At 43.5% G+C, this 12,223-nt stretch overlaps 1 protein-coding gene across 14 annotated transcripts in view; it reads right to left on the bottom strand.

Moving 5' to 3' along the window:
* Positions 1–12,223, bottom strand: part of HUWE1 (HECT, UBA and WWE domain containing E3 ubiquitin protein ligase 1) — a 156,512-nt gene that overhangs the window by 21,690 nt on the left and 122,599 nt on the right. For 11 of the 14 annotated variants that reach the window (XM_045832740.1, XM_045832716.1, XM_045832783.1 and 8 more), the window contains 12 exons: positions 9,616–9,788; positions 9,123–9,271; positions 8,301–8,376; positions 7,382–7,480; positions 6,677–6,810; positions 6,320–6,488; positions 4,755–4,983; positions 3,997–4,175; positions 3,631–3,720; positions 3,312–3,466; positions 2,059–2,104; positions 302–589 (listed from right to left, as the gene is read on the bottom strand). In XM_045832740.1, coding sequence (XP_045688696.1) covers positions 302–589; positions 2,059–2,104; positions 3,312–3,466; positions 3,631–3,720; positions 3,997–4,175; positions 4,755–4,983; positions 6,320–6,488; positions 6,677–6,810; positions 7,382–7,480; positions 8,301–8,376; positions 9,123–9,271; positions 9,616–9,788 — 1,787 coding nt within the window. The remainder of the gene's footprint in view (positions 1–301; positions 590–2,058; positions 2,105–3,311; positions 3,467–3,630; positions 3,721–3,996; positions 4,176–4,754; positions 4,984–6,319; positions 6,489–6,676; positions 6,811–7,381; positions 7,481–8,300; positions 8,377–9,122; positions 9,272–9,615; positions 9,789–12,223) is intronic. The other 3 variants (XM_045832801.1, XM_045832829.1, XM_045832810.1) reach the window with 2 other exon arrangements.

The following is a 12,223-nucleotide window of genomic DNA, read 5'->3' as shown; positions in this document are numbered from 1 at the left end:
CATTGCTTTTAAAGAAGTTAAATAAGCCCAGTGTCATAGCCCAGGAACAGAGTGATTACCGCAATAAACTGTTGGCATAATCACTAGTATCATTTAGATACTCAGATGTATAATCACTTGAGGACACAGAGACGAAACCTCAACTTTAGCTAAGAAAGCTAACCTGTAAGCTGAGATCGTACTACTTGAGGACTTAAGCTTCTACTATTTCACTAAAGAGAGGAAAGAGAAACTACAAGAATGTCCATTTCCCCCTCCTGTCCTACCTCCCTCCACCCTGCCAAACTTTGAAACTACTCACTTATAGTGGGAGCTGGAGATAACTCCATCTGAGTTGTTTCTGCTTCTCCACTTGGCCGTGTAGAACCCAATTCCTCTGGCTCTACAGGCATCAACAGCTGTGCAGAGTTCCCCCCTTCTCCAGCTGGGGACTGTAACTCATGAGGAATCTCTCCCAAGGCTGGTGGGGGTGGGAGTGTTGATTGTTGCTGTGAGGGCTGTAGAGTGACAAGGGTGTCCTTGGACTCAGATGTAGCTGCATCAGTTGAAGATGGGGTTGTTGGGTAGCTGTCAGGCATAGGAGTCCCATCTTTCTCGGAAAGAAGGACAATAGGTGTGTTAAGGGGCAATAAGCCAAGGACCTGGAGAGCCACTCAATCAGCATGTGTGGCTTGACAAGTATCCCACCCAGCCAGTAATGCGGGATTCCCCCTGACCACCAACTGCTCCTAGGAACAGCTCGTGGCTGGTCTGGTATACCCAGAATAAGGGCTAAGTAAGGCACAGTGCTATCTTAGTCCCTAGAATTAGAGATCTATTTGTAGATCCTAAAAATTAAATCTCTTCTGTGCCCCAGAAAGAATAAAGTTCAAATTTAAATTCACTTTATATTTGCTCCACTCTATAACTATCAGCAGCCCCCTGCCCCCACCCTTTTCTTCCAGTCCTGATCATTCAAGAAACATCTATAATTCTGACTGATGGAAGCAACTTTGCCAAGACTAAGTGTGCATATGCCACATACCAGGGAAAGTAGTAAGTTGTATAGTTATCTTCTAATTGGGGCCTCAAATCCCTACCCCACAACAATACAACTTACTACCTCACCCTGGCATAAGCAGAATCTTCTAGCAAGGGCAGTAGGCAAGAGGTCATATTATGGGATGACAGACCCTTTCAAACACCTTTTGCTAGATTAAGGACACCAGGACACCTACCCTCTTTCACTGCTTTAAAAAAGATTGTGTAGGTTTTGGTACAATCATTTCCCAACTCAAGTGCCAAAGGAGACAAAACATATATGGAAGCAGAAGTTCTGAGGAAATAGGTGGGGGAGACATATAATACCACATGGACCTATAAGACTCACAAAATGGCTACTGATATTTAAAGGAACAGAAAGCATATGGTAGTAAGACCATTTAGCCCACAGAACTACTTTCCTCAATAGCAGGCTGCTCAAGATAATGTTCTACCCTTTTAGATTCCACAGACCTATACAATTTATATAGAAAGTAAAAAGTACAAAGAGATAACTTGGGTTACCCACTTTTAGCTTAGCCAAGTAATAAACAAAACCCTATCAATATCATTTCATAAAAATATTTTGACGCCAAAGAACCAGAAAGGACATAATCGCTATAAAAAACAGTCCTTTTAAAGTTGAATAAATAAACCTCTGTTATTTTGTTCATTTTCACCAAGGACTGGCATTTGGGAAACTACTGTCATCAGGTGTTCTCACAAAGCAGCATACCAGGGTAATCAGCAAAGGGGACGGGACACACAGACCCACCACACATGCCAGAAGGCAGCATAGCGTAATCAGAACGAGAAGTTGAACAGAGCACGTCGGAGGGGTAGTGTACCACCGTGGGAAAGACAGTAGACTGTATAGTTATCTCCAAGATGGGGTATGACCCTAAAACTATACAATCTACTACCTCATCCCACAGAGCACTGGTGTTCATCTTCAGCCTACTTGGGCCAGCTACGTTGAAGGGTCAGGAGAAAGAACAAGCCAATTAGCAAGAATGGGAAACAGGAAGGGAGAGTTACCTGAGAGGTTCTGTTCAGTGGAGTCATTTGTCTTAGATGACGTACACTGAAAAGAGAAGGGACAGACGATTGTGGGACTCTGCAAACACGCAAGATAGAGGTCAACTTTAATAGTCACCATTCCCCACATATGCCATCTAGGTGTTCAATGACCTGAATGGAAGATAAGCACTTTAGTGTGCAAATGTGTCAATTTCTCAAACATACACTCATGTTCAAAAATGGCTTGGGGACAAGGGGGAAACTGCCAGGTAGCTGACTGAAGAATGAGAGGAAAGGATAATAGAAACCACTTTCGAGCTGGGCTGGACATAGCACATGACCTGAACTCAATCATGAGACCAGCAAAAATTTCTGTAAATTTCATCTACATATATTTCCCTTCCTTGGGTTCATTTTGTCTACTCTGGCTTTTTCAATCACACGCCAGGCTTGCTTATTTTCTATCCCCTTTCACATGTTTAAAACAATGTTACTGTTTATTAGGTAAAAGTTCTACACAAATGTATTTGTTACATAAAGCTTGTTATCATAACTGAACATTTCAATATCCTTATTTTTAACCTATTGGGTACCCTAATTTCTGAGTGGGATTATAATAAAGTGTTTAAAGTTTTTAAATTTCTTTGTATATTCCTATTCATTTTTACTAATATATTTTAAAGCTATACTGTTGGAGGTTCCGGAAGTGTCAGAAATAGGTAGATAGCTTTCTTTCTTTCTCAGATTTTAAGATGCCATGATTCTCAAAATCATGGTAGAGATTTTGAGAAAATAACATTTGGTGATGGGGTTCTGGGTAGAAAACATTTTCTCTGCCCTGAAGCCTAACCAGATGAAGGAATAGGTTATCTTGTAAGGTTCCCTCCCACCTCCCACACACTTGGTAAGGCAATCTACTGAGAAAAATGGAACTGAACCACCAAGAGCATGGTTGAGTCAAAGTTATTATTCTTGTCTAGCTGCAGTCACTGAAGGTAGAGAATACACAGTGTGACTGGTGAGTTAGGAGCCGCTCTGGTTCTGGCTCATTTTCCCCAGCAAGACCCTAGAGAAATTATTTTCCCTCTGGGTTTGAATTCTTTTCCCCAAACCATGATAGTATATGGCAAATTTGGAATGGATCATTTCTCAGGTTTAATGTGAATGTTCGAGGATTCTTCAATGACTCTTGGTGCCACGTGTATGTCAGAAGCGTAGAAAGTTAAGGCAGACATAGCCAAAGATGAATCCTCCCAGCCCTGAGGAATCACCTGTGCACTCTGATCCCTGTTCTCCTTATCTTCTTTGCCTTTGTCAGTTATTTTTGTTTCTTCCTCAGCCAGTTGTTTCCTGCGTTTCTCCCGCCTTTCTTCCAGCTCCTCATCCCTCAGGAATTCCAGGTGATTGACAATGGGCACTTTAACAACTGGATCAAAGGAGCAAAGATCAGAGGCTACTCAGGGGAGGTAGTAGGGGAACCCAAGAGGCAGAGCTTGTGGCCACAGACAACCAAGGAAACAACTTTCCATGTATTTGTTCCAGAACTGGAGGTCTCACTACTGCCCTGATAACCAAGCTGTCACCACACACCTGAAACACAGTCGTGCATGCTCTCAGCATCGAGAACTTTACATTCCTCTGTCCAGCGGGTCAGGGCTGTGGGGATGCTGGACAGGGTCCCTGCAGAGGAACAAAGGAGAGTGAGATCCTTTGTCTTGTCATGTGTCGAATGACCCAAAATTGCAGTATTTCCTTAACAGGACCCAATGTCTATCACAAGCTGTGGCACATCACAGGTATGGAGAGATAAAAGTTTTTGTTGCCTTTGGGTAAGTCACTGAGTGGTTTGGCTTCTATTATAAGATGGGGATTCTCCAGGCACTGTTCTGCTTTCCCTCAGCAGGGAAAAAGTAGAATCTAACAAAAATGTACCCCCCCTTCACCATACAAACTTGCCTGCTTGGCTGGTGGCTGTGCTCTGATCATGGAAAAAGTCATCCAGCAGTTCATCGTCAGACCGGGCAATAATGTGGACGTCATCGTTACCCACCAGGAGGCGTGCTCGACCCCGGCTTTGTAAGGGAAGGCTGCTGCTCAGCTGAAGGATGTCAGCAGCAGCAGAGGGACCAAGCAACCTGTAGGGTGATGACAGGGTGCCATGGTCACTGTACATAGCAGCCCATAGTAGCAACTTGTTACTGAGGCCCTTTCTGTATCCTCTCAAAATGTGTAACACTATTAAGGACTGATCTACTACACCTAAGTCTTAGTTACTTTGTAACTACTTCATCAGTTTGCAAACTTTATTCTGGCTGAGGTTGCATATTACTACACAGTTCCTGGCAGAGTGAGTGTCACTGTTAATGCCAGGTACTGCTTTAGGGTATAATGCCTCTCTTACACACCTATTGTAATTTTAGAAATGAAAGAAGCCCTAAACACTAACCCTTAGGGTGTCAATCCTATTCTGCCTATATCTAAAATTTTAAGTGTCTGGTATATGAGATACTTTGTGATTACTGAACGAATACAGAGAACACTTAAACAAAAGAACATATACACTTTGGCATTCCCCAAAAGGCTGCACATATAGTCCACCAAGGAATGGGACAAATATATTGTGTGTGTGTGATGAGAACATTAAGCGACGAACTGCTTCCCCCAGGTGGAGACAATGCTAAAGCCCGGTGAACCCAACAACCTTTGTAACTCACCTCTGCAGTATGAGAGGAGGGTTGGGCTGGCGATTCCCAGGGTAGTGAACGTGAATGGTGTGGCCTGTATTGGCTGTCAGTTGCCTTAGGGTCCTCTGACTGCGCCCGATGCCCTGGGTAAGACGCGTTGTAGAGGAACCACTCCCCAATGTCAGGGAACTGTGGTCTGCATGGCGTACCATCAGTGGGTGGGTGGTAGGGATATTTCCTGGGGATGGGGGGATGTCTGCTGCAAGGACAATATGCAAAGGGGTCAGTGACAAAAAGAAATTTCTCCCATGGTTGTTCAAGCAGAACCATGTCTCCTGGGCCTTACTTCCTCACACGGAAACCTGAGCTTTGTCCTTTCTCCCTCATTCCCACACCTCATTTACATTCACTGACACTATCATAGGTCATGCTATCATTTCTCACCTAGATACTGCAACAGCCTCCTACATAGTACCTGCTCCCAATCCATTCTCCACACTAAAGCCACAGTGATGCTTCTAGGCCCCTCAGAAACATGCTGCTCCTTTCACCTTGAAGGCTCCTCTCCCCTTTTTCACCTGCTCTTTTGTTCTTGGCTTAGATGCCACTTCCTCTGATTCTACAGATTGGCTTACTAACCCTTTACTCTATTTTCTCACCATACTACAATGTAGTCCTGTTTATTTATAATTCCTAAAGACCATAAAAGCTCCAATGAGGGAAAAGGGCTGTTTTCTGTTTTTACTATAGTTTTCTCAGTACGTACAACACAACAGGCACTCCTCAAATATTTGTTCAATTTGTTGAATTGACAGAGGCTCAACATAAGGAAGACTGATGGAAATCACAAAATTGCAAAGAAAATCACAGAATCAAAGGTATCTTGATAACTATGTAATCCAACCCATTTTTTTTCTCTTCAAACTTTTCATTTACAGGTGACAAACTGAGGCTCAAAGAGGTAAGAGACTAGTTGGCCAAGACAACCCACCAGAACAGTTCAGTGTTTTCTGCTATATCATGCTTTTGATTTAGGGTCAAGACCTGCCTTCTCAAGACAGGCTGATTTTAAGAACTTGATGCTAAAAGGGAACTTGTGACGCTGAAGGAGGAGGAAGGAAGATTCACTCTCTCCTCTGAAAGACGCATCCTTGATGAACAGGGTGAATGTGCTCAAATGTACTCCCCAATGCCAAGCTCAAAAGGGTCCATCCAAACTCTCAAGATCCAGTGTTACAGACATAAGGATTATTGATTGCCCCGTTACTGTAGCGTGCACACGGGTGCCTGATGCAGTCAGCCTTGGTATCTCATTTTTTAAAAAATTCAAGCAAATCATCGAGCTGTCCAGGCTTTAAAATGGCTGCCTGTTTACTGAAGTGGAGACAACAAGAGCAGCCTCTCAATTCTTTCTTCTAAGTATACATTTATTGAGAGAGATGGGTTCGGATATCCCTTGCCCCAGGAAGTCAGCATAGGAAAAGAAGTGCTGTCTGTATCAGATTGATAGCTGCTGTTTCATTCACTGCTTGGCTTACCCTAGAGAAGGGTATAAGGATCAAGAGATAAAACCCAGCTGAGCCCCTGTATCTTACTAGCACTGGAGAACATGTTGTCAAACTCAATGATGAGATCGTCCTCCCGGTCAAAGCGCTCAAATCGGACCAAGGGAGAAGCGTTCATATCAGGGTAATCCTCATCCAATTCCATTTCAGAGCCATCGTCGTCATCGTCTTCATCTCCCTCTTCACCTTCATCATCCTCCTTAAGGGGAAAATAGGATATGGAGAATTGCTGGGGGTAAGGATTTTCTGAAGTCTGGTGTCATGGCCACATTTGCACATGAGGGAAGGAGGCGCTAAGGCTAGCAACCCAGACTGTTGGCTTTCTCCAGCTCTGTGTTCCCATGGAAGAGGTTGTCTGAACCAACCCCAAACACAGTCCCCCCTCACCTGATCATCTTCCTCATCTTCCTCCTCCTCCTCCTCTTCATCCTGACTATCATCCTCATCCTCGTTACTGCCACTGCTGTCCTCTTCCTGAGTGTGCTCCTCCTCATCCTCAGGGTCCAGGATATTCATGGAATCTAAAACAAAGGGAGCACATTGGAGCACTATACTGAGTAGCTAGAAAACAGGCTACTGTATAGGCCGGCAGATTGAGTGGGAAGGCGATATGGTATCTGACTCTAGGAGAGGAAGAACCAGGTCTGGGGTCATATACAGATTTAGTGAGCCAGCCCCAATTTCCTGAAACTGCCAATCAGTGCATCAACACGCTGAGCGGGATGGCTGAATGTGGAGGTTTGAGGAGCCATGGTCTAGGACTTGGCCAAGTCTGCTGGTGCCCCCTTGCCTTTCCAGCCCTACTTTGCTACTGACTGCATCCTGTTGGTAAGAGGGAATCTGGAGCGATGGTAGCAGGTGGGTGAGAAGAAAGCGAACCAAGTAGGAAGTAACAAAATTTTTGGGCAAGCAGTAGTAACATGTTATTTGAAAAACTGGCTGAGGATAAAGTGGATGGTGTATGTCAGCGCATGCAGACAGATGCTTCCTTATTCTGCACATTTGGGCAGCTGCCTCCAGGAAAACCCTAGTGTAGTATCTGTCAGACGTGCAGGGCAAGAAGGGAGGCCTTTTTGGCCTCGGCACTCTCACCTTCTCGGTTGGCCTGCAAGGTGGAAGCTTGGCTGAGGTTGGAAGGAGCTTCATCCATCAGCACGTCCTCTTGTGATTCATCCTCTCCACTTCTGCTCACTGAAGGTTACAGAGCAGAGCCTTCACTGAACAACAGAGGACTTCCCTTTCCAGATTGGGTGTGCCTAAAGTAGCTACATACACCCAGCAGATAGCCTTTTATTTTGTTGGATGAGGGAGAAGACCTGCTGTTGACTAGCTACTTGAGCTTGGCCAGTCATTTTACCTGTCTGAGTCTCAGTTTCCTCATCTGTAAAATGGGATGGTCATATCTGCCCTACCAATTCCACTAATTGTGAAACCACAGAGAATAATGGGTGTGAAAAAGCCTTGTCAAATTTAAGAATACTTGTCTACTTCCATCAATCCTTTGATTTGCTTCATCAATAAAATAAAAACAAGTAACACATACACCCTTGGAGCCAGGTGACAATAGGTTACCTTTGCCGTTTTCCCTCTCAGTTGTAAAAAGGGCCGCCCTAAGGGAGTGAGCACTCTTTTTACACTACTGAGACTCAGAGGCAGAAAGCCCCCGAATTTTGCTAAAGAACTGAAAGGAAAGCACTTTCTCACCCTACAGCACTACAACCTTCTCTAAGCCTCCATGAATAATAAACACTTTTAATGTGCCTGATGTATCATCTACACTGTTGGCCACCCCCACCACCGCCCCCACACAGGCAACACTTCAGACCCACCACAGGTCTGTAGATGGATTGTGAATTTCTCATCTGTAAGACAGTCAATATCAAGACAAGCAGCAATCTAGGCTGGCTATGAGCCCTTAGGCAGAGCTGAGCAAGCAGATGATGAGAAAAAGGGTCCTCCCAAGAGAGACTGAGGCAAAGGAAGAGGCTATACTCAGTTCTGGGGCTCTCACCTATAATTGTACTGTTCCCAGATCCGCCATCCCTCTCAAGCAACTCATCTATCAGGTCCTCCAGCTCATTCTCAACCTGGAGAGAAATAGAACATATATAGATGCACACAAGTCTATATTATTGTGCTAGCACTGAAACCCTAAAAAAAGCCAGCAAGGGAGCATGTATTTCTAGCATGTGTGACAGAGGGTGTTATATATACCACACACTGTGTGGTATTAAGAACACAGAAACTATCATGTGCTGCAATACACACTGACACTGTCCTTTAAATGGGTCCATGCCAGTTATCTGAGACCAGGTTAGTCTTCATATTGTCCAGGAATACATGCAGATCTCCCAAGAGCTAGCAGCTTAGGACTGTAGGCCCCATTTCTTACCACTGCTGCTAGCTCCAGAAATTGCAATGCTTTCTTTAGGGTTGTTACAAGACTGCTGTTTGAATACCACAGTGAGTACCAGTGCTACACGCATAGCAGTACTATTTAGGAGCTTCCATTAATACCAGAGCCAAGTAAATCAAAGACCCTGGGCCCAAAGGGCTCAAAAGCTACCTTTCTACATCAACATTTCACCTGTACCTAAGTTTTCTTGTTAGGATCGATTCCATATCATAGTACATAGCATCCTGATCCTACCCCCACCCATCATTTAATACAATACAAATACATTTACTGAGCATCTACTAAGCATATCATCTGTGTTCCTCTACAAAGCAGACAGCATTGTGGCAAGGATCTCAAGTACTCACCCACCTACATCACTTTGGGGGTCTAGTTCAGTGCTGCAAAAGGGGTATGCTGGGTGATCTGCCTCCCTACCTGCATCTCTTGTGAACTGAGCACCTCAGGCTGCCCAGCAATCACCACTGAGTCGGTTTCAGCCTCCCCATCCATGATATCCCCATCTGCCACCTCTGTCTGAGTGACATCATGATCCTCCTCCTGCACTTCTGCTTCCCCAGGCTCGCCTGAAACAACCAACCAGCAAAATAATCAAAGGGTGCCTATGTGCAGGGCACCATGAGGCAAGCATGAAGACAATAAGGTTCCTTCCATGGGCAAGTTTACAAGTTCTCAGAGAATAAACGAATGGGCGACAAAGGAAAAGACAAGGCTACGTGTGAGGATTGCCAAATAAGGCTGCAATTTTAAGCAATTCTGCGTGGGGTAGATTCCCACGCCACTACGACAGATCTCTGGAAGGCCAGCAAGTTCCCAGGGAAACAATACCAAGCCAGAACAGCTGTGATGCCATGCCCGTAAACTATGCCCACCCAGCCAGTGCTCCTGTCCATTGGCTCTGGTTCCATACCTGGGTCCTGCTGGTTGCTATTGGAGTCCTGAGAGGCCCCTTGGGCATCCTGCTCAGCCTTGCTCTTGTTAGAAGCACTCTTGCTTCCAAACAGGCTACTGGGCTGGTTCACAATCCGGGAAAGTGTTTCCAAAGGCTTCAGTGCAGCATTGACTGTGTTGGCCATGTTGGGGCTGAGATAAAGGAAGACAGAGAAATCAACTGAACACAGAAATCCACACTAAAAGGCAACAGAGCTCATCAGAGTACAAATGATCCCAAAAATGGGGCATGGAAGGTACAAGGTGAGCCTGAGACATACTGTTGTGCTAGAAGTTTTTCAAAAGCAAGAAGGCTTTAAAAAATTAATGCGGTCATTTCCACAGGCCAAATTTGAGATAATTTCAGCATCAAAAAGAATAATGATGGTAATTATAACACATTAAATATAAAAGGAACCTATAAGAATGCCAGCTAATACAAAGGAACGAGAGAATCAGAAAATCATCACTTTGCAACCCGCAATGTAAACGATCCAGGTAAGGATCATCAATGAATGTTTAAACTACTGAGTTAAAAACCTTCAGGCCCTGGAGTGACTCAGTGGGTTGAGTGCTGGACTACGAACCAAAGGGTTGCTGGTTCGATGCCTGGGTTGTGGGCTAGGTCTCCACTTAGGGGTGTGCCAGAGGCAGCCGATCAATGTTTTTCTCACACATGGATGTTTTTCTCTCTCTCTCCCTCTCTTCCCCTCTCTCTAAAAATATAAATAAAATCTTTAAAAAATCTTCAGGGCACAGGATATTCACATGATCTTCACGAGCTCAAAGTACTACCTCATAGATAACATACTGATACAAAGGAGGAAATCTAACCCTTAACTATGTGATCAAACTTAGCATCACCAATAATAGGACAGATTGGCATTTACACGTCTCCTGATGTGATACACTGAGAAGGACGAACATGTACTACTATGTACTACTACATACTACTCTTGCAAAAAAAAAGGTTAGCCTGAATCTATCTAACCATAAGAAACACTATGGGAAATTATTATAAGATGTCTGGCTTTTTGGATTTTTCAAAATAGTCAAGCACCATAAAAAAACCCAAAATGACAACAGACCTATGGCAACCAAATGTAATGGGTGATGCTCACTGATCAAAACCCTCTCCTCCAGGATATAAAGACACATTTGGAATAATTGGGGATATCTGGATATGAAATATATAGAGTACTATCATATTAATGGTAAATTTCTTAGATGTGATGATGGTACTCTAGCCATGTAAGGGAATGTTTGCTCTTAGGAGAACATGCTAAAGTAATCAGAGGTTAAGCATCATGTTGTTTGTAACAAGTTTCAAATGATTCAACTCCCATTCACCTCCTGAAAGGGGGAGGGGAAGGGGGCACTAAAGCAAATAGGACAGAATGCTAACCATTGGTTAGTCTAGGTGAGACATATGGTGCTCATTATAGTACAAGTGCAAAACTTTTAAATGTTTTTTAAAATTGATGAGGTTGTGTCAAAAGGACAAAGAAGTCAACTTGAAGAGGCCCCATGGGCCAAAGAGCATGAAAAAGGATAACTGTAGTGATCAAAACAATTTAATAATTGATTTTGAGAATCCATGAAAATTCACAAGTCTACAATACTACTTAAAAATAGGAAGCCAGAGGAAACTCACATCTGAGGTGGTGATTTAACGTATTTTTGAAATTTTACTCTGCAAATTGGTGACTTAAGGGAAAAAACTGAGTTTTTTAAAAAATTTTATTTATTTATTTTCAGAGAGGGAAGGGAGGGAGATAGAGAGAGAGAGAAACATCAATGTGTGGTTGCTGGGGGCCGTGGCCTACAACCCAGGCATGTACCCTGACTGGGATCGAACCTACGACACTTTGGTTCGCAGCCCGTGCTCAATCCACTGAGCTACGCCAGCCAGGGCTAAAAACTGAGTTTTTATTCTGCCTTTTCAGCAAGAACTGTATTTTAGGGTAACTATAGACTTTCCCTCTTGAACTGGGGCTAACTCACGGAAAAATGCTCATTAATAATGCAGAAGGGATGACAGAAATTAGAATGTTAACACTGATAACTCCCAAATAAATTAACTGATGCACACAAGGATTATCAATGGGTGTTAAGACCATTAATTAGGTATATGGCTGACAGGGAACTAGACATTTGTACAGTGCCAAAATAATTAACACAGATTACTTTCTGGTAAGAGGGGGTGAAATAATGACAGTATAGTGCTGATTATTACTCTATTCCAGTGGTCAATCTTATCATGATTAATAACGGTAGCAAAGAGATAGGTCTTTCCCATTATACAATATGAGATAGACATCATCTATAATATATGCTACCCAATAATGTTTAAATGGCTCCATTAAGCCTCCAGTTCTAACAAGGAGTTTACAGAAAATAGAGAGTGAACAACATTTGGTCCATTTGCACGGTACCACATGGACCAAATCCAGAAGGTGAGGCACCCTGCAGGATAGTAGGCCTGGTCACTTCAACAAGTTAGTGTCATGAAAAACAGCAATAAAATGAAGATTTTAAAACATTAAATTAAGGATCTTTGTTAGAACAGAGATGCACAGGACACAATC

Source organism: Phyllostomus hastatus, unplaced genomic scaffold (genome assembly GCF_019186645.2).
Source record: "Phyllostomus hastatus isolate PE091 unplaced genomic scaffold, TTU_PhHast_1.1 phas_contig_10, whole genome shotgun sequence".
NCBI lineage: Eukaryota > Metazoa > Chordata > Mammalia > Chiroptera > Phyllostomidae > Phyllostomus > Phyllostomus hastatus.
This window is presented reverse-complemented; position numbering and strand designations above follow the sequence as displayed.